The 21,083-nt window shown below is 57.0% G+C and overlaps 2 protein-coding genes across 3 annotated transcripts in view; both read right to left on the bottom strand.

Moving 5' to 3' along the window:
- The window catches only part of PIK3R2 (phosphoinositide-3-kinase regulatory subunit 2), a 12,446-nt gene extending 8,201 nt beyond the window's left edge, over positions 1-4,245 (bottom strand). Inside the window, exons 1-2 of the mRNA XM_024767556.1 lie at positions 4,118-4,245; positions 1,570-2,317 (exon numbers count right to left, since the gene is read on the bottom strand). Coding sequence (XP_024623324.1) covers positions 1,570-1,891 — 322 coding nt within the window. The 5' untranslated portion in view covers positions 1,892-2,317; positions 4,118-4,245. The remainder of the gene's footprint in view (positions 1-1,569; positions 2,318-4,117) is intronic.
- A 1,339-nt stretch (positions 4,246-5,584) lies between these two features.
- MAST3 (microtubule associated serine/threonine kinase 3) overlaps positions 5,585-21,083 on the bottom strand; it is a 30,982-nt gene continuing 15,483 nt past the window's right edge. For both annotated transcript variants that reach the window (XM_024767644.1, XM_024767645.1), the window contains 15 exons: positions 20,914-21,083; positions 20,096-20,234; positions 17,408-17,540; positions 17,087-17,252; positions 16,447-16,548; positions 15,614-15,736; positions 14,643-14,752; positions 12,428-12,567; positions 11,645-11,889; positions 10,984-11,190; positions 10,251-10,477; positions 9,694-9,816; positions 8,927-9,063; positions 8,633-8,814; positions 5,585-7,664 (listed from right to left, as the gene is read on the bottom strand). The exon at positions 20,914-21,083 is cut by the window's right edge and continues 17 nt beyond it. In XM_024767644.1, the coding sequence (XP_024623412.1) occupies positions 7,132-7,664; positions 8,633-8,814; positions 8,927-9,063; positions 9,694-9,816; positions 10,251-10,477; positions 10,984-11,190; positions 11,645-11,889; positions 12,428-12,567; positions 14,643-14,752; positions 15,614-15,736; positions 16,447-16,548; positions 17,087-17,252; positions 17,408-17,540; positions 20,096-20,234; positions 20,914-21,083 (2,737 nt within the window). In that variant the 3' untranslated portion in view covers positions 5,585-7,131. The remainder of the gene's footprint in view (positions 7,665-8,632; positions 8,815-8,926; positions 9,064-9,693; positions 9,817-10,250; positions 10,478-10,983; positions 11,191-11,644; positions 11,890-12,427; positions 12,568-14,642; positions 14,753-15,613; positions 15,737-16,446; positions 16,549-17,086; positions 17,253-17,407; positions 17,541-20,095; positions 20,235-20,913) is intronic.

Raw genomic sequence — 21,083 nt, 5'->3', positions numbered from 1 at the left:
GGTGGGTAGAAAAAGAAAAAAAAAAAAAAAAAAAGTGAGGGAACAAGGGGAGGTGGGTGACATCCCAGCTGGTAAGGGGGCTCTGAAATTCAACTTTGAAATTTGCCTGTGACCAGTTTGCAAAGCATGGAGGGAGGTCCCATCAGAATAGGCATTATCCCCATTTTACGGATGAGGAACTGAGGCTCAGGGAGGGAGCAACCTCTCCGTGGGTGCACAGCCAGACGGGGGCACAGGTGACATCAGGGTTTGGCACGCAGCTCCCTGCGTGGAGCTGAATGGAGGGAAGGCAGGGAGCTGCAGCCTGCTGCCTGGTGGTCCCAGGATCCCGGAGGGTCAGGGCTTGAACAAAAGGACTAGTACCCCCCATTTCCAGATGAGGAGACTGAGGCCTGGAGAGGGCTGGTCCTAGCCGATGTCACATAGTCCTGGAAGATTTGGAGGGTGGGGCCGGGTGGCCGCCCGGAGTGGGGATGTGTGTGGTGTCTGGACGCAGGCCAGGCACAGGAGGGAGGCGGCTGTTACCAGGGGGAGAGGCAGATTCTGGCTGGGAGCCCGGATGGGGCCGCCTCCTGCTCCTCTAGGCCGAGGCGGGACGCAGGCCCCGGCCCTGGAGACGCCAGATGCTGCAAAGCCCAAGCCAGCAGCCATGCTGCCTCAGCACCCCGCCATTCCACCCCACGCTGTGGGACTCTGGCCTGACCCTCTTTGGGCATCAGTGTCCCTCGGGCACAAGACCAGGCAGGCCATCGGGTGGGGCCACGGTGCCTCCCAGGGGCTTTGGCCTTCACTGGGTGACTGCCCCTGAGCGAGTGGTTCAACCCCCTTGCACCTTGGTCTCCACATCTGTACACAGGGCCTCACTGGGCGGCTGTGAGGGTTGGAGCAGACCACGCCGGGTGCTCAGCACTCATCAGCCTCCTCCCCACAAGCTGAGCCTCGGTTTCCCTGGTTGGAACCCACACACCCTGCCCAGCATACAGCCCAGCACACAACAATTGCAGCGTATGTTCAGTGCCCTGATTCTCCACTCCCAGGACACTCTTTGTCTGCAAACCACAAGATGAAGCTAAATTGAGCCCCTGAGTCTTACTGGACACTCCCTATTGTCTTCAAAATCAATCCCACGAAGTCCTTGAGGTGAGGACCCTGCCCCTTTTCTCACTCTGCTCCACCTGACGGCTTGTTCCCTGAACCCGTCATGACATTCCCACCTCAGGGCTTTTGTCCTCGCTGTACCTGCTGCCCGGAGCCCTTTACCCCCATCTCTCCTGAGAGGCTCCTTCCTCACAGCATCTGTCATTCCCTAATCACGTTCTCGTCACTTCTTGAACCAGAAGCTCCATGAGGGCAGGGCCAGGCCTTGTGTCCACCACTCGGTGCCCAGTGCCATGAACTGCATCCAGCCCTTGACGGCAGTGTAATCAACATTTGCTGACCAACCAAATGCCCTTATTCCTCCTCTCCTGGAAGAAGCACCATTGCCTCATGGGAGAGAAGAGGAAACTGAGGGTCTGAGGGCACTCCCCCTTTTCCCCAGCCCTGCCAGGGCCCCTACCTGTTGCTCACCTGGCTCAGGGGGCCCATCTCGGGGCCTGGCAGGCAGTGGGCGTGGGCCACGTGGGCGAGGCCCAGGCCGGGCCAGGGTCACAGGCCCTAGGAACTCAACATAGGTGCCAGGGAAGTCGCCGCGCTGCCGTGTACGCTCATTGAGGCCAGGCATCCAGCCCACGGTCTGTGGGCAGCGCTCGCTGCCCTCGGCCACGCCCAGCGCCTGCAGGGCTGCCCTGCTCACCACCAGCACGTCGCCCGGCAGCAGCTCCAGGTCCTCCGGCCGCTCCCGGCAGAACGGGTACAACGCACGGTATTGGAAGCCCTCGGCGCCAGCCATGGCTGGGCAGGGTGGGGTATGGATGGTCAGGTGGCTGCTTGGGGCCCCAGTGGCCCCATCAGCCTGGGGTGGGGGCCAGGAGGGTCCGCTGGGTGGGCTTGGGGACTCAGACCTCTATTTCCACCAAGAAGTTACAGGTGACCACAGGGGATGCTCACGCCTTGCTTCCCACCATTGTTCCACGACCCTGACAAGGGTCACTCGTTGCTCGGTCCACCATTCGTCAACTGGTGGGAGGGGGTCGGCAGCAGCGTGATCTCAGGTCACTCAGCCGCTGCGTCCCCCCTCAATCTGTAGGGCTGGGCTGGGCCGCTCACTCCCTCGCGTGGGGAGCCATCGGCTCCCGAGGCTGGCGGCTCTTCCAGCTGCGCCAGGCGAGGGGGCCGAGGGCACAGGCTGTCACCATGCTCGGCTCGGGACGCCGACCTAAGGGGAGAGGGGCAGGGCAGCATCAGCCAGTTTGGACTCCTGACACCCTCAACTCAGAGATGGGCCCAAACACCAGGTTAGAATCCCTTGACTCATTGGGTAACAGGGGGCCAGTCCCTGCCCCCTCAGTTTACCCAGCTGTAAAATGGGTACAATAATAGCCCTCCTTTGGGGTTGTTGGGGGCAGAGCTCCAAAGAATCTGCCCCGGGCATATTGCATGCTCAGTAAACAAGCTCTTCATCATCCCTGTTAGAGATGGGGAATCTGAGGCTCAGAGCAGGGAGGTCTTTGTTGGACAACTCAATGGGCCAGGATGCCAGGACTCAAAAAGTCAGATCCGTCCAACTTCACAAGGCCCAGGATAGATGAGAGGAGGCAGCAGCCACATGACAGATAGTTATACCCAGAGTGGGTAGGGTGTAATGGGTGATGCTCAGGGTGCTGTGGGAGCCCTGAGGAGAGACTGGGCCAGCTGAGCACAGAAGGAGGCATCAGGGGCAAAAGGCGGTAGGAAAGGAGGTCCAAGCAGAGGCCCTAGCACAGGCAAAGGCCTAGAGGTGAGTCCAAACAAATGGATCTCTGATCTCTGCAGGGGAGGAGGGAATGGGGGGGGAGGTATCCAGACATTGCCCAGTTTGGTGCCCACAGTAGGTACTCAAAACAGAAGGGGGTTGGTGGGAGGCCAAGAGGACCTTAGCCCCAGGGTAGACATGGAGCCAGTAAAGGGTGAAGGGAAGGAGGGCACTACGACTGCCAAGAGGGAGGCTGCTGGATGCAGGGGCAATGATCACTCCTTAGGAGCCCCCAGTCTCAGGGTGACACAGCCCAGCACAGACACGTTCTCAATCTCAGCCCTGCAGGTTCAGTCCTCCAGAGAGGTTGGGGGGTGGTAGGCGGTGCTTTTCCTAGGGGCGGGTCCTCCAGAGGAGAGGAGGGGGCACTGGCCAGAGTAAATAGTACAGGCAAAGACTTGACAGCAAGAAATGCTTGCCAAGAGTTCAGGGTGGCTTTAAGAAAGCTGCAGACCACGCAGGGCCTCGAGTGCCAGGCAGAGGGTCAGACTTTATCCCTCAACCACGGGAGCAGCAAGAGGTGTCCAAGCAGGGAGCACAAGCTCCACATTCCAGGACGCCCCAACTTACCCACTCCCTGGCCCCTGTACCCCCACTCTACAGGTGGGGAAACTGAGGCCCAGCGAGGGGGACGTCCAGGAAACCGCCTAAATCCGCTTGCCTGCCCGCCTCCGCGCCCAGCTGAGCACACGTTTGCACACGCCCCGGTGTGCGCGCCTGGGAACCAGCGCTCCCCGAATCCAAGAGGCGGGTGGAGAGGCCAGGCCTGGCTGGGGTCTTGGCGGCTGGACTCAGGGTCTGCGCGCTCACGCGTGTGCAGACGCGCACTCGGGCCTGCGTGGACCCCGCAGCCCAGCCCAGGGGCCGGAAGTGGAGTCGACCCTCTACCGTCTTGCACCCCACTATGCCCCACACAATGCCTGGGCGCCCCTCATTACTGCTCGATGCCCCACTCCCGGCAGGGCCTCCCTCAATTCAGGGCCGCAGCTCCAACCCCTTATCTCTGCCTAGGGTCCCCCGTTCCGCCCCCATCGTCCGGGGAAGGCTGCAACGCAGCCAGGTCGAGCCAGAGGCCTCCCGCTCCCTGCGGCCCCCAATTCCCGCGGGGCCCGATGCAACCCTGCTCGCATTCTGGCTTCCACCGCGGCCCCACACTCTGCCTGGGCGCCCCGCATCTGACCGAACCCCCAGACCGGCCTGGCACGCGGACCAACGCGGACTTACCTGGTCGCGGCCGCCACCGCTGCTGCCGCGGCCGCCGTCACGCAGAGCCGAGCCAGACCCGTGGCTCCACCGCGGCCGCCGTCGCCGCAGCCGCGGGATCCCCACCTCCGCCGCCGCCGATGTTCCGAACGGTCGGGCCCGCCCCCGGCGGAAACGGCCGAGCGTATTCGGGCCGAGAGGGTGCAATGAGGCCGAGGCAGAGCCTGGGAACGCGCGAATGTTTCCGGAAAGAGCCGAACGTACTCCCGCGGGACTGGAGGGTAACGGGGGTGGGGGTGGGGCGCCCCGAGATAGCCGATCATTTCCGGAAACAGCCGAACATAATCGGGTCAGAGGAATAATTCCGAGGCTGGGCTCGGCTAGGCTCGGCTCGACTCAAGAGATGCCCGAGCGATTCCGGAAATGACCGAGCGCGCTGCCCCTGGACCGGCAGAACAGAGGCTGGGCCCCGAGACTTCGGAAAGTTTCTGGAAAGAACCAAGGGTGCTCGGTCCCAAATGAGGCCCTGGGAACTTAGATCTAGGGGCGACCACCAGCTTCCGGAAACTGCCGAAGCACGGACGGCTCCAGAGGACGAGTGAGGCGGCCCAGAACTCAGGAAATGGAGGCGGCAGGGTTGGGGGGAGGGGCTCAGACAGAAAGCTGCGCTTTTCAGGAAACAAGCTGAAGGCCGAGGAGCCGGAGTTGAAAGCCGGGGTTTCCGTGGTAGCCCAGAGTGTCTGGAAACAGCTGAACTAACCCTGTCGGGTACGGTGAACTAGCCCAACGCCTGTACAGATGCGGACTGTTTCCGGAGATAGCCGAAGACACTCGGAAACAGGGGGCGTGGCCAAAGGTTTCCGACCTACGGAGCGCTTCGGAAGTAACCGAACGCGCTCGGGCTGGGCTGGGTACCCGTGGTGGTGAGGGGAACTTAAGGGCACAGCCCAAGCAAAGACGGGTTTAAAAAGGACACAAAGATGGTTTATTTATTTATTAACACAGCTTCAAGGCCCCAGACGGGTGTCTGGATGAAGCTTCTAAGGACAGAGCCCATGATGGGTACTCAATTCAGACAGGGCAGCAGGAGGGCAGCAGGAGGCTAGGACCAGAGAAGGCATCAGGAAGAATCTCAACAGTGAATTCCCAGCAGCCTTCAAAGCCCACTTCAAGGGCTTCTCTGGTGGCGCAGTGGTTGAGAGTCCGCCTGCCGATGCAGGGGACACGGGTTCGTGCCCCGGTCCGGGAAGATCCCACATGCCGCGGCGCGCCTGGGCCCGTGAGCCATGGCCGCTGAGCTTGCACGTCAGGAGCCTGTGCTCCACGACGGGAGAGGCCACAACGGTAAGAGGCCCGCGTACCGCCAAAAACAAAGAACAAAAACCACTTCAAGTGACTTTGAGCCAAGGGTCTGTTTTCATCCCGCCCCCCACCCCACTCTTCCCTTACCCTTTTCTTGGCCCCTCACAAATCCAGACATTGGACCTCTTCTTTGTAAATGTGGGCTTTTATTCACCGTCAGCTCCGGGATGGAAGGTGGGAGCAAGTCATGCACAGCCTTGATCTAGTTTCAACACCAGGCAGTGCTGCACGGATGTCTCCAGAGAGAACACAGAGTGGGCTGCAGTGCCTGGAAAGTGCCCTCACCATTGTGGGGTACGGTGATCTTGCTGGGCACCTCTGAATGGGAAATGGAGACTCTGAGATGCCCAGTGGGTCACACAGCATTACAGGGGAGAGAGCTGGAGCTGGAGTCGGCTGTATCTGACAACAGATTCTCCATTCCAGCTCCCTTGACTACAATGCCCAGGACAGGGCCTGGCTGCATGACTCTTTCCAGGCAATGGTGGGGGCAAGTCTCCACGCCTTGCCAGGCCTTAGTTATTTGTCTGTAAAATGGGGATGACGACACCACCTCCAGCCTTCTCAAGGTTGGCTGAGGGAAAAGCCACAAGTAAAGCGCTTGGCATACAGTAGGTGCTTAATAGTCGTTGGGATTTGTTTTGTAAACACAAGGAAACTGAGGCACAGAGTGGGGAAGTCATTTTCCCAGAGCCAAACAGTGAAGCCAAGATTCCAACTTGGGCCTCACTGCCCCCCAGTTGGATTTTTCTCACTCGAATTTCAGCCCTACAAGGCTCTGGCATATCGAGGGCACCCCCCCAGGGGCTGTTTCAGACACATCATGGTCAAGTTCTCACCCTGGTGGGCATCAAATACAAAAAATCTTGTCCAGGGTCTTCTCCTACCCTGGCAGTGTCCTCTGAGGCCTCTGCCTCCTGGGGCATCAGTGTCTGCTTGTGACGCAGGTGACCCCTCTGCCTAGATCTGGTGAACTTCTACTCATATATCAAAGCCCCAGTTCCCACACCTCCTAAGCCTATAGGACTGGAGGCAGACTCTAGCATGGCTGGCCTAGGGATGGAGGCTATGATGGTAGGAAGTAGCCTTCAGAATCCAGTCCATCATCAAGATTACTTTGTTTTGTGGTGGAGGGGAATTGTTTACGGAATCTCCAAGTCATCCAAACTGGGCCTGGACAGGTAAGCTTGGCTGCATCCCTTCAAATCTGCGGGTCTTGAGTCAGGGGTGGGATCAAGTCACACAAAAAAACTTTAAAAGTACAGAAAAACCATAAAACACGAATACACGTTGACTTGTCCAAAGTGCTTCCTTCTCAGCCCAGGGGGCAGGGTCTACAGATGGGTCCCAAGTGCATGGGACAAGACCTGGGCAGCTGCCTTAACAGTGGCAGCTCAGTCTGGCTATCGCTTATAAAACGTAATAAATTAGCTGCAGGGATTTGCTGCTATTTACAATGCCACCCTAGTCTCCCTTGCCTGCCCCTGTGGCCCCCTGATTTATCGGCTCCAGAACATGAGGGAGGCACCTTCCAGCAAGAAACGCGATCGCTTCTCATCTTCCAGGTGTCAGAGGCTGGTGGCTCAGTCTCCATCCAGGTGTCAATTTATGGAAAACACATTCCACAAAAAATGCGTTGACTTCCAGGCCGGGGAGAGGATGGGTAGGAGGGATTAGTCTTTCTCAGAGGGTCCAAGGGCTCCTGGCACAGCCTCAGCGCCCTCCACGGCGATCTGCGGCACCAAGGTGGGTGGCCCAGTGGCCTCCTCAGGTGGTTCATCAAAGCTCACCTCCTGCACAGCCTCCTGCTTCTTGAATGAGTCTCGGCGCTCGGACAGATGCAGCCGTCGCATGACCACCAGCTCGGAGTCTGGCCCGCGGCTGCGGCGCCCCAGCTCCCCGTCGAGCCGCTCACCTGTACCCAGCTTGTCAGCCGACTGGCCTCGGCGCAGCCTTGGGGACCGGGCAGGCGCAGGCGGGTGCCCTGGCAGGGGTGAGGGTGAGCGGGGTGGGGGCGCTGGCACGGGCGGGCAGGCCAGCGGGGAGGGCGGGATGCTGCTGGTGGACTTGCGGCGGCCGGCTTTGGGGCGGGGTGGCCCAAGCTTGGTGGCCAGGCCATGCAGGGAGCTGGGTCGGGTGTGGCCAGCGGCAGCCGGAGATGCAGGGCTGCTGGAGCTTGGGGATGCGCTGGGTGGAGACACTGTGTCTGTGGGTGACGGGAGGGTCAGGGCCACCAGCCTCAATGTGCCAGCCTCGAGGTGGGGCCCTAAGACTGACTGCCAAAAGCCCACACTGTTCCCTGTGGCCACCCATCAGGCCTGGTGTTTCCTTTGTTTGCACAGGCTCTTCCTTTGGCTTAGATCTGGTGGACTCCTACTCATCCATCAAAGCCCTAGCTCCTCTTCACCCACTTCTCACTTAAATGACCCACTGACTCATTCAGCCAAAGGTACCTGCCCACCGTCCATCTATCCATCCCATGAGCCATCCACCCACTGGTTCTGGAAGTTATCCAGTAAGGGCCCTGCTTCTGCCTGTGTCCACTCCCCACCCCTAGGCCTCAGCCCCTGAGGATGCCTGATCTGAGAAAGACAAAGATGGCACAGACACCCCCAGCCCCATGAGGTCAGGGTAGGCCAGAGGGAGAGATAGCAGTTGGGGTCCCCAGAAGGCAGGGAGGGCTTCCTGGTGGCTCTCCTCCAGGAGGCCTTCCCTGCCTCTGTGGATTGCCCCAGACTGTCTCTCTAGTCTGATGCTAACCCAGTGGGACTAGGGGTGTCCACCTCTGTCTGTCTCTCACAGACTGGGGACCCTCAGGGTTGGGCCAAGTCACCATCCTTTCCTGCTCCAGAACAATCTTTCCATGCCCTCTCTGGCTCACCCTCCATGGCTCCCTACTGCCCCCCAATTTAAGCCCAGCTCTTCGGCCTTATCCATCCCCCAATCCCCTCTCCCTAGCCTCCCTCTAGCTTTCACATCTCTCCTGTCTGGATCCCCTTTGTTCATGATGTTCCGTCTGCTGGGCACAACCTTCCCTGCCCATCCCAGACTGCCTTTGAGGCTGTCACACATCAGGTCATTCCAGCCTCCCAACTCTGCTCACTCCCCCGCTGGGCTGACCACCACAGCCCTAAGGGGCTGTTCTTCCCAGGGTGGTCCTGGGGGTGCACCCACCTGCTGGGGCATCGGGAGCCGGGCTGCAGCAGGGCGTGGTGGGACTGGGGGAGAGGCTGTGGGTGGGTGAGCCCGGGAGGCTCTCACTGGATGACAGGGAGTGGTGGAGGCCGGAAGAGAAGCTGCGGCTGGTGTGCAGCACGGACGACTGTTTTGAGATCTTCTTGAAGAGCGACTTCCGCCTGGGGGTTAGGAACCCAGGTTCTTCAAAACCCCTGCCCCCAGCGGCCCGGGCCGCCCAAATGTGCCACAGGTCCTGCATGAACCCTCCCCGGCAGCCAGGCCGCCGCTCACCGCTCCTGCGTCTCCCGCCTTCGGCTCCGCTTGTTCCTGCGCGCCATGCGGCCCTTGGTCACATTCTTCCGTGCAGGGCCCACCTTGATGGAGGTGTTCTCCAGGGGTGTGGTCCGAAGGGCGATCTTGTTGCCACTCTGCAGGAGGGATGGCAAGGGGTCGCCTGTGTGCCTTCCATCCAACGAGCCGTCCATGCACCCACCCACCCATCTACTCATCCATTGGAAGCCCCGGATCCTAACCACCCGCTTCTTACCTAATGACCCCACCACTCATTGGGCCAAAGATGGATGTCTGCCATCTGTCCATCCATCCAATGAGCCATCTACCCACCCACTGGTCCCGGGAGCTATCCAACTAGGGGTCTGCCTCCTCACCTGTGTCCACCTCCCCGCCTCTAGGCCTCAGCCCCCGAGGACCCTTGGTCTGAGGGGAGGCAGGAGGCCAAGACGGTACAGATACCGCCAGCCCCACAGAGTCAGGGTGGGCCAGAGGCAAGGTCAGGAGAAGGGGCACTCAGGGGGCAGGAAGGGCTTCCTGGAGGAGTGGCTCTGAGGCAGAGGGGACGGGGCATGCAGGGCCGAATGCGGAGTGGTATGGTTGGACGGGGGGAACCACACAGACTTGGGAGCTGAGGCCAAGGCGTAGGGATGGAGGTCACAGGAGCAGCCCAGAGGGTGGGCAGTGTTGGGAGATCCAGGGGCCCTGAGGATGGACGGGGGTGGAGGCTCTGGGGTGGAGGCTGGGGTGGGGTTGGGGGCCTGCACCTTCAGCAGTAGCTCCACGACGTCCATGTGCACCAGCCCCAGGACCGACTCCCCGTTGATGTGGGTGATGAGGTCCCCGGCCCGCAGGCCTGCCTCCTGGGCAGGGCTTCCCTCCTCCACACTCTGGGGGTGGGGGCAGATAGCGGGGTCAGTGGCCTGGGCCCCAGAGCTAGAGACCCCAGCCCAGCTGAGTCAGCTACAGGCCCCCAGCAAGCTGCTGCCTTTCACACTGCCTGGTTTCCCAGACCTTTCAGAGACCAGTAGGGAGAGGACAGGTCCTGGGCTGGGGGAGGGAGGACAAAACACTGTGCGGGAGCTTTGTGCCCACTTGAGGTCTCCATCCCTCTTGCTCAGTCCTCTCCCCATAACTGACAAGGACCATTAAGACACAGGTGGCATCAGTTCCCTGCCCTGGGCTCCAAAACCTCATAGGCAATGAGTACTCGCTTGCTTTCCAAGACTAACAAATGCAGCTCCAAAAGGGAGGCGCCTTGCCAGGGCAGAGCTGGGACTCAAACCAGGTCTGGCTGTTCCCGCCCATCCCAGGGCCAACTCACCCACACGACATGGTGCACGGTGTAGATGTCACTGTCACCCATGTAGACGCGGATTGCCCGCAGGCTGAAGCCATACTTCTTGCCCGAGCTGTGGATGACAATGGGGGGCCGCAGGCTGCCACACACGGGGGAAGGGTCTCGGCTTGGAGAGGAGTCGCGTGACGACGGGTTTGAGGACAGCGAGCGTGGGGACAGGGGGCTCATGAGGGGGCCGCCGCTACCGTCATCTGCAGGGACGAGGTTCAGGGAGGGGGGTCACTCCCTTGTGGGTCCCCTCACAAGGCACCTTCCCCTCCCTCCACACCGATCAGTCAGTTTGTTTCTGTTTTTGTTTTTTGGCCGCACGGCGCAGCATGTGGGATCTTAGTTCCTGGACCAGGGACCGAACCTGTGACCCTGCAGTGGAAGCTCAGAGTCTTAACCACTGGACCACCAGGGAAGTCCCCACACTGATCACTCTGGCTGCTTTGCTGCCACTCCAATGCCCCGAACACCCTCCCCCTTCCCCTCCAGGCCTTTGCACATGTAGTGCCCGCTGCCAGGAATGCCAGTTCCCCAGCTGCTTCCTATCTCCTGGGCTCAGCCCCGAACAGCAGCCCTGGGAGCTTTGTGCCTGGGGACACATCACCTGGAGGGACCCCCTCCAGCTCCCGCTGGCCAAAGCAGCCCCTACTCCGTGGTTAAAATGGACATGGACAGACAAGCAAAGATGAGGCTGGGCCATGGGCGTCACCTGCCGTGATGATGAGCGACAGGGCAGACACTGAGGCTGACTTGGGCACGCGACCACCGCTGGGGGAGGTCCTGGATTTCTCAGGGGCTGAGTCTCTCGGGCCCCCAAGGCGGCGGCCCCGGCCGGCATCCAGGGCCCTCGGCGTAGAGTGTCGTGCACCGGTGCTGTTGCTTCGTAGGCGCGCGTGGCTGAGGGCAGCTGTGTCAGCTACGGGGATCAGCAGGGTCGGGGGGTCAGTCTGCCCCTCCCCCATCTCACCACTTGGCCCTTCTGCCCTCAGAAGGCAAAGCCCCTTCCTCCCTGGTCGGTGTGTACACAGTCCAGCCTCCTGGCCTTTGTTCAGGCATTCCCTCTTCCTGCACACCTTTCTTTCACTGCTTTCCCTGGAAAGCTCCACTCTTCAAGTCCCCTACTTCAAGAAGCCTTCCCCTCACCCCAGTCAGATTCCTAACTCCCACTCTTGGAGCTCCCCAGTTCAATTCCTCTCTCCCATCCTAATCCAATGAAGCTGGGGGGTATCACCCCCAGACTGAGGCCTTTGTTACACAAGTGAATGTTGTCTCTAGAGAACTCCTACTCATCCTTCAAAACCCATCTCAAATAGTCCCTCCTGTGGGAAACTCTCCATGACACCATCCCTCCCACCCTGGATTCCACCTACCAGAAAGGCTTGAGGGCTTGGGCAACACTGGGGTGGCTGCTGGGGGTGGGTCGGGCTCCCCGAGAATGAAGACGGGCCTTTTGGGGCCCACAGGAGCTGGGCCGACTCCCTCATCCTCTGATGAGAAGGCAAATTTGGGCATCGTGTCCAGGTTGATGGTGTTCAGGAAAGATGGGCTAGGGCCCCGCTCAGGCTGGGAAAAGGGTAAGTGGCAGGAGGAACCGGAGGATGTGCAGGACCTCAGCCTGTAGCAGGGAAGAGCCTGAGTCACACCTGCCAGGTGCCCTCACCCCAGGACACCCAGTCTCCCCTAGTGACCATACCTTAACTCTCAGCCTAGAGTCAGAGGTAATTTGTAAATATAAGGTGAGTTCCCTCTGCCTGCTCTGTCCTCTGTGACCTCCCAGAGAACTCCTATTCAATTTTTAAAACCCAGCTTCCAACGCCCATCCTCTAGCAAACATTGATTATTTCTGTGAGTTTGGACATTGAAAGATGAAAGGGACTTCATGAGCAAAGGGTATTCTGGGCAGAGGAAACAGCACAAGCAAAAGCCTAGCAGTGTGATGGTACATGGCTGCTTTAGGTTTAGTGTGGTTAGGAATGCAAAGCCAAAGAGAGTGATGATAGGGGCCAGGTTGGCAGGGGTCTGACAGGCTGGCCAATATGTTTTGCCCTTTTCTACTGGGCCACTGGGAAGCTCTTTCCAATGTTAAGACTTTGTGGCTCCACCTCTCAGCAGGTTTGGAAGCTGGACCTGCTTATACTCCCCAGCCCACCTACCGGACCTCGGTGGTGCTCAGCCGGCGCCCATAGTCCCCCTCACTGCTGCGCTCCCACCCTTCCTCCCGGTCCTCACTGAAGCTCCGTTCAGCAAAGGTTGGGGTGGGCTGGGCGGCCAGGAACTCAGAGCTGCTGTAGACCTGGGAAGCAATTAAAAATAACAGTAACGGGACTTCCCTGGCAGTCCAGTGGTTAAGACTTCGCCTTCCAATGCAGCGGGTGTGGGTTCAATCCCTGGTCAGGGAGCTGAGATCCCACATGCCTTGCAGCCAAAAAACCAAAACATAAAACAGAAGCAATATCGAAACAAATTCAATAACGACTTTAAAAAATGGTCCACATCCGAAGGGGAGTTCTGGGCAGAGCTCTGGCCCTTGAGGCTTCTGAGGAGGAGCTGCTACCATCATGACAAGCATGGATTTCTGTACATGAGCCCCTTTGGCAAAGTGGTAACACCTACAGACCTCTTCTCAGCGTAATATTTTTTTTTTTTTTTGCGGTATGCGGGCCTCTCACTGCTGTGGCCTCTCCCGCTGCGGAGCACAGGCTCCGGACGCACAGGCTCAGCGGCCATGGCTCACGGGCCCAGCCGCGCCGTGGCATGTGGGATCTTCCCAAACCGGGGCATGAACCCGTGTCCCCTGCATCGGCAGGCGGACTCTCAACCACTGCGCCACCTGGGAAGCCCTCAGAGTAATATTTTTAAATGCATCAAATGAAATAGGTCAGGTTGCAAGTGAGGCTGATTATATTAAAATAATATTAGAATATTTTTTAAACCAGCAATATGGTACTATACGTGCCTCTTTAGTAATGCATTAAATAACAAGATCTAGCAGGTCTCATAAGTACCATAATTTTGAAGTAGTTTTGAACTTGAAAGGTATTTTACAATGACTCCAGCGTGATGTGAAAAATCCATGATTTGTATTGGTGACAAAGTCAAGGTCATGCTAATATTACTGTGATTTGTTGCTTATATTACAATTGGAAAACATACCAAATTTCAGTTAGAGATTAGTGAAAATAAAGATGTAATTTATTCCCATGCAAGTTCACAAACCCTAGATTAAGAAGCCCTTCAATAAATTCAGATAGTACCTGAAAAAAAAAAAAGGTCTACATCATAAAAAAAAAAAACAGAAACAAAAAAACCATAACAACAAGCGCATTCGTGGGGGACGGCTTAGTTGAGTGTTTCCTACATGCCTGACACTTCCCTGAGTCACTTCCTCAGATGCTTACTTACCACATCTCTAAAGACGTACAGTTTTTTTTTTTTTTTTTTTTTTTGCGGTACGCGGGCCTTTCACTGCTGTGGCCTCTCCCGTTGCGGCGCATAAGCTCCGGACATGCAGGCTCAGCGGCCCCAGCTCAAGGGCCCAGCCGCTCCGCGGCATGTGGGATCTTCCCGGACCGGGGCACGAACCCGTGTCCCCTGCATCGGCAGGCGGACTCTCAACCACTGCACCACCAGGGAAGCCCAAGACGTAGAGTCTTTAGCCCACTGTACAGGTGGAGAAACTGAGGCTCAGAGCAGCCTGGCTACCAAGGGGCCACAGCTGGGGTTTCCTGCCTGGGGCCCAGACCCATAAGCAGTGCAGGTTTTAAAATCAAATTATAAACAAAGGAAGGAACTCAAGTTAAGCTGATGAGGCTATAATATAACACCCAGCATAGCAGATCTATTTACAATTGCCCCAAAGTGGAAACAACCCAAACGTCCATCAACTGATGAGTGGATAAAACAAAATATGGTCCAACCACACAATGGAATATTATTCAGCCATAACAAGGAATGAAGCACTGACACATGCTACCATGTGGATCAACCTTAAGAAGCCAGACACAGGGAATTCCCCAGTGGTCCCACATAGCGTATGATTCTATGTATGTGAAATGTCCAGAACAGGTAAATGCATAGAGACAGAAAGCAGATGAGTGGTTGCCGGGGGAGGGGGAGACGAGGAGTGACTGCAGCCGGGTACAAGGTTGCCCTTTGGGGATGATGGAAATGTTCTGGAACTAGATACAGGTGACGGTTGCACAACATTGCGAATGTACTAAATGTCACTGAATTGTATGTACAGTTTAAAATAGCTAAAATAGTCTATTTTACGTTACATGTATTTCACTACAATAAAAAAAAGAAAAAAACCCCCAAACATCTTGCCCTGTTTCCTGAGCACTAGCTACATCCAGGGCCCAGGCTCACCTTGCTGAACCGGTGGGAACAGGATGAGAACTGGGGGATCTCTGTGGATGACTCCTCATCATTCGTCTCGTCATCTTCAGAGCCCAGGTGACGGTAACGCTCTGAGCGTGCTGCGGGAGGGAAAGGCATGTGCAGCCCACCTGATGCTGGGGGAGGTGGACACAGGGGCTGTGGGGTGATGTGGAGAGGGCCTCCCAGGTCGGGAGACACTGTCAGGGCAAAGGCTTTGTGGTGGGACCAGGCTTGGTATGTTTAAGGACCAGAGGAGGCTTGGGCGGCAGATTTAGTATCTGGGAATAAATCCCAGTTGTGTTCCTAAAAGCTGTGGGACTGTGGATGGGAATTCTTGTGTCTCAGTTTCCTCACCCTTAAGATGGGTTACCCAGAGTTAGGTAAAATTGTGCATCTCAAACATAAAGGATGTTCCTCATCTTACAGAAAAGGAAACAGATGCTCAGAGAGGATCTCTGACATGCCCAAGATCACACATCAAGTTCTGGAGGAGGCACTGGAAGCCGGGGGCGTTTACTCTGTGTTTGGCCAGAGCACCGAGTGGGGAGAAGGAGATTTGTCTGAGCTCACCTCAAGTGCTTGAGGGGACCCCCTCCACCAAAGCTGAGTGAGGCACCCCACCCTCCTGTATGACAGGCAGGGCTCCATGCCTGGTCAGGGCTGACACTCAGGAGGCTGAACCTGCTGGGGGACCCCCAGGCAAGGGCTGCCACATGCCGTGCTTTGGTTTCCCCTCCCGCAACCCAAGGTGGTGCGACAGCCTCCTGAGCTCAGACGCATAGGAAATCCGGGCAGGGGGGCAGCCAGCAGACATGCCCCAGCTTCTTGGAAAGCTCAGGAAGTTGGAAGCTCCAGGCCCAAGGCGAGGCACGAAGCTGGGGTGGAGACCGTGTTAGACACCCCTCACCACCCCAGGAGATCGTGGGACAGCACAGGCCACCTCCTGGACCCCTGCTTACTGTCAAAGTAGCTGGTGTCGTCCTCAGCTTCAAGCTGCGGCACAAACTCGGCCTTGTGTCGCAGAAGCCCCGCCCAGTCCAGTGTCCAGAAGAAGGGGTGCTGCTTTACTTCGTGGGTGCCTCCTGCAGACATGCCTGGCTGAGCCCTGCTGGTCCCCACCCCCCATGGCCCCCTGGGCCAATTATGAACCCAAACTTGGCCAACACAGAACCAGAAAGATGGGAGGGGAAACGAGCCATCCTTTAAGAGCCCACAGGGGAACCAAGCTAGGGCTAGAACCCAGGCCCTGCTCTTCCCTCTGCTGGACTCTGAGATCCCATCACCTGGAGAAACCCCAGAACCTTAGGAGAGGGCTTTTTCCACATGTTTCTACCCCATGGAGCAGAGCTGACTGCATGAAGCAGAGCTGACTGTATCCTGTTCCCCAACCTCAGCCCCCATAGTCCTCTCCAGTGGCCAAGCTGCATCCTGACTGTGATCTGTAGTGGCCACATAATGGGTGGCTGCATGAATATTAAATAGTCCCTTAATCAATATTTTGGTGGCTGGGGAAACTTGGGACAGTGGGATCCACTGGGCTGGGCCTTGGGGACCGTAGGACACAGCCCATGGCGACCTGGCAGGCTCATATACACAGCCTCAGTGCCCCTTGTCTGAACCAGACCCAGCTACCTGTTACTCTTCAAAATCTTATGCTAGTTCTTGGTGAGCTCCTATGCATCCTTCAAAACCCCAGTTTCAAGTCCCCCTCCTCTATGCAGCCTCTCAAATAGAGCTCTTGTTTACCCCAGCCCCCATCCCACCCACCTGGGCCTCACCCACACCTACGTACCAGTGCCCAGACGGTCCAGGGGGCTCTGTCGGAGCAGCCTGGTGATGAGGTCCTGGGCGTCAGCTGGAAGGGCTTCATCCCCCTCTGGCCACATGATCTCATCTAAAATGAGAGGAGGGAATGAGGGACTGAGGATAGCGCTTCCTAGCACCTCCTACCACCTCCCCTTTCTATGCTCCAAGCCATCAGCCTCCTCTGCTCCTTCACTACCAGGCTTGGTCCCATACAGCCTTTGTTCTGGCTGTGCCCTCTGCCCTGAGCACCTTCCCTTCATCCATCTCTGTGACTCCCTCTCGCTCCTTTAAGTCTTTGCCCACACATCACCCAGTGTGGCCCTGCATGACTCTCTATTTAATATAGCACCCCTGCACCCGCCCCCCGCCCCCTCCCTTCTCCCTGCTTCCTTCCCTCCTCGGCATTTTTTGCCTCTGATTGCTCCATAATTTGCTTATTTATCTCCCTTACTGTCCCTCTCACCCTTGGCTGTGTCCCCAGGGCTCAGCTGGGGCCGGGCACGCCATACGTGCCCAATCCACAAGTGGGCCTGCTCCCCTCCCCGGCAAAGGCAGGGAGGACCACCGACCGGAGCCAAAGTGGGGCTGAGACTTAAACCTGGGGCGACAGGGCAGGGGGAACGCACCACTGACCACCTGGCCAAAGAGTTCCTCAGGGGTATCTCCGAAGAATGGCACACAGCCCACCAGGAATTCGTAGAGGACGACGCCCATGGCCCACCAGTCCACTGGCTTCCCGTAGCCCTGGCGGAAGATCACCTCGGGGGCGATGTACTCAGGCGTCCCGCATACCTGGGCCAGGTGGGACAGGGAAATGAAAGACCGCCCCCAGCCAGGGTGGGAAGTGTGGGTAGAATTACAGGGATAGTTTCTTTTCTCCTTTTTGCTGCAAAGTCTCCCCATGTCCTGGGCTCAGGCTTCGGGCAGAGGGAGGCAGCCCCGCCCACCTGCTTGTCCACGAACTCCCGAGTGTCCTTCTCGATGTGGCCCTCGTAGAGGTTGGTGGCCATACTCATGAGCCCGATCTTAGACAGGCCGAAGTCAGTTAGCTTGATGTGGCCGAGCGAGGTGATGAGCAGGCTGTGGGCAGGCGGGTGGTGCGCTCAGGGCTGGGGGGCCCGAGGTGCCTGGCTGCTCCCACCCCCTCGCCCCCCCAGAACTTGGTCCTACAGGAGGTGGCCCGACCCCTCCCTGGATCAGAAAGCACTGCCTGTGCTTGATCACGTTATTGAAAGAAGCAGCGGGTCTTGGGCAATATTACAAATTTGGCAAACATCTCTGTGCACCAACTGGGTGCATCTGGTGTTGCTCTTAAGCATCTACTGTATACTCCGCTGTGCAAAAGTTAAGTTCCTGAGAATCACAGCATGTCCCCACTGGGCATGAAAACGTTTCGTGAACACTTCCTGGGGGGGATCTACAGCATATTCTTGTATGAGCATCCATGATTTTAACAAACTGAATACTCTGTAAGCGCCTATTGTTAAGTGAACATGTCTTTAGCACCTGCTGTGTACGGAAATATTTGTGCCTCTCATGGGCGCACCAGTTTTTTAAAACTTACACACCTACCATGCGTGCTGCGGTTCATGTTCTCCTGCAAGCTTAAGGATATAAATATTTTAAGTGATAAAATGATATGCGCCAGCTTTATTTTATAAAGTCACATTTTCACGCACCTCCTGGGGACATCTACCCATTTAAAAATAAATTTCTGGGGACTTCTGTGGTGGTCCAGTGGTTAAGACTCAGAGCTCCCAATGCAGGTGGCCCAGGTTCGATCCCTGGTCAGGGAACTAGATCCCCCATGCGTGTCGCAACTAAGGAGCTGGCGGGCCGAAACTAAGGAGCCCACCTGCCGCAACCAAGACCCAGTGCAACCAAATAAATATTTTAAAAAGTAAAAAATAAATAAATAAAATAAAAAGGGGGAATTTGGACACAGACACGCACACAGGAGGAGCACCACAGCCTAGGGACTAACAGAAACCGAGAGAAAGGCCTAGAACACATCCTTCCCCATCACCTTCAGAGGGAGCACGGCCCTGCCGACACCTTGACCTTGGACTTCTGGCCTCCAAAACTGTGAGAATAAATTTCTGTTGTTTAAGCCCCCGAGTCTGTGGTACTTTGTTAGGACAACCCTAGCAAACAAATGTACCTTCTCCTGACTTGGGGTGTATTTGAAATTTTCCGAAGCAAAGAGGAAAAAATATTTTTCTGGAGCACCTACTGTGTGGGCCTATCCCTCCCTGAACCCTCCAGGGCTGCACCTTCCCACACCGATTTTCAGAAGAGGGTCCTGAGCTTGGGAGGGGCAGGCCCTGCCCTGGGGACACTTGGAAGATCCCACTCCAGGATGATCCCACAGAGGCCCAATGGGCACAAAGCAAGCAGCCTTAGAGCGTCGAGCACAGAGGCCCAGGTACACAGCAGATGCCAACACACATTTGCTTTGTTTTCTAAGTCACTCGCAAACAAGATGCCCTGAAAACATGCAGGGCTCTTAAGGCCCTGAAAACATGCAGGGCTCTTCACGCCTCCACATAGCAAGTACCTCCATTGGAAAGGGACCCATGTCCCTGGCACACAGTAGGTGATCGATGCATGCTGACCTCAACATAAAAACTTTATAAAAAGATAGCTGCAGTGTTCGGGGACTGACACACAGTCATTGCCTAATAACTGTTGTTCTGATCACCTTTACACAGCTGGTGCCCAGTAAATACACACCAGCTAAAAAATGTGCTTTATAAACTCAAAAGGGTCATCAGTGTGTGAGAAGTTAGTTATGCCGCCGTCTGGGTTCCTGAAAATGGTGAGCACAGGCCCAGGTATACAGCAGGTGCCAAATACAGGTGCCTTGTTTTCTAAGCCACTTGCAAACTACAAGATGCCCTGAAAACATGCAGATTCTTAACGCTTATGTCCGCACTTCCACATGGCAAGTACCTGAGAAACTCATACTTCTTGCCTGGTATCCAAAGGGCACTTGATGAAAGAGCAGCCCTTTCCTCTGTACACAGGAGGTGCTCAACTAATGTACGGAAGAGTGCTTTGAAAGTTATGAAAGGGTTACAAAGCATGAGGGATTATTTACACCCACAGTTGCGTTTTTCAGTCACCCAGAGAGCACCAGGCACTCAGTAGGTGCTTACTAGAAACTAGGATAAAATAAACACTCTAGGACCCTCTTTCTTCCCTGCACTAACACACAGCAGGAGCTCAAGACATGCAGTCCCTTTCTCTACACATAAGGTCTTGCAAAGTGTATGTCCCTGCTCTTTGTATATAGCTGGTGCCCCATAAGTGCACGTTCACTTCCCTTGTGTGGCAGCAGCTCTGTGAGTGCATGGTCCCTTCCCCTGTCCAGTCTGTGCCCCCTCACTTTGCCTGGCCAGCACCTCGATAAGTGCAGTCCTTCCCCTGCACACAGCAGATGCCTGTTAAATACCTGCTCTCTTCAGTACACACCAGGTGCTCAACATTGCCAAGATCCCTGCTTTCTACCAGCAGGGGGCCCATGATGCCAGGAGAATCTAGACGGTGGGGCTCCTGAGCAGTCCCAGACCCACTCAGAGGCCCCGCCCCCAGGCTACTCTGAGCCCCGCCCCCTGAGAGCCAGGCCCACTCACTTGTCTGGCTTCAGGTCCCTGTGCACGATGCCATAGTTGTGCAGGTACTCCAGCGCGAGCACCGTCTCGGCGAAGTACATGCGGGCCATATCCACGGGCAGCGGGCCCATGTTCTTTAGGAGAGTGGCACAGTCGCCGCCTGCAGAGGGGTGGACGTGCTCACAGAGGCCCTCGGCTCTACAGCCGTGCCCAGATTTGTGCCTATGTGCCCTCCCCACCTTTTGGAAAGTGTCTCCAATCTGTCCTGAATTGGGGTGGGGACCTGGGAGGTGCGGGAGGATAGGCAGACCCTGCCTTCTGATTTTCCCCTGCCAGGGCAGCAGCTCTGTTAAGTGCACAGTCCCTTCCCCTGTACACAGCTGGTGCCTCCTAAGGGCATGTTCCTCTGCTCACCCGGCAGCCGCTTGGTAAATTCATGTCCTGCACTTACCTGAAGGCCCTGCTCTTTCCTGAACTGCAAACCTGATCCCACAACTCCTCATCCTGGCCCCCAACCCCCCTAGTCCTTCTGACACATGCCTCCCTCCCTTCGCTGCTCTAGCCTCTAGGCCCTTGCCCACCAGTCCCTCCTGCCTAGGCCGTCCATCCTACCCCTATACCCTAGGGTTCTGCCCTCAAACTTCTCTTTGGGATCCCCCAGTTCCAACTCCCTGAGGCTGGGTCCCCCACCACAGACTGAGGGTCCCCCAAGGCAGGCTGGGACCCCATGGAGGACAGAGCAGACTGCGGGCTTGATCAAAGGAGGGATAAGGTATTTCTTCTGGATCAGGAGTAAGCTCTCCATTGCTCTGGAGGCATGCAAGCCCCAGTGACCGCACCTTCCACATACTCCATAACCATGCAGAGGTGGCGCCGGGTCTCAAAGGAGCAGAACATGCTGACCACAAACGGGTTCTCAGCGAAGGTGAGGATGTCGCGCTCCACGAAGACCTGCTGGATCTGGTTGCGAAGGATCAGGTTCTGCTTGTTGATCTTCTTGATGGCAAAG

Source organism: Neophocaena asiaeorientalis, unplaced genomic scaffold (genome assembly GCF_003031525.2).
Source record: "Neophocaena asiaeorientalis asiaeorientalis breed wild unplaced genomic scaffold, Neophocaena_asiaeorientalis_V1.1 scaffold87, whole genome shotgun sequence".
NCBI lineage: Eukaryota > Metazoa > Chordata > Mammalia > Artiodactyla > Phocoenidae > Neophocaena > Neophocaena asiaeorientalis.
This window is presented reverse-complemented; position numbering and strand designations above follow the sequence as displayed.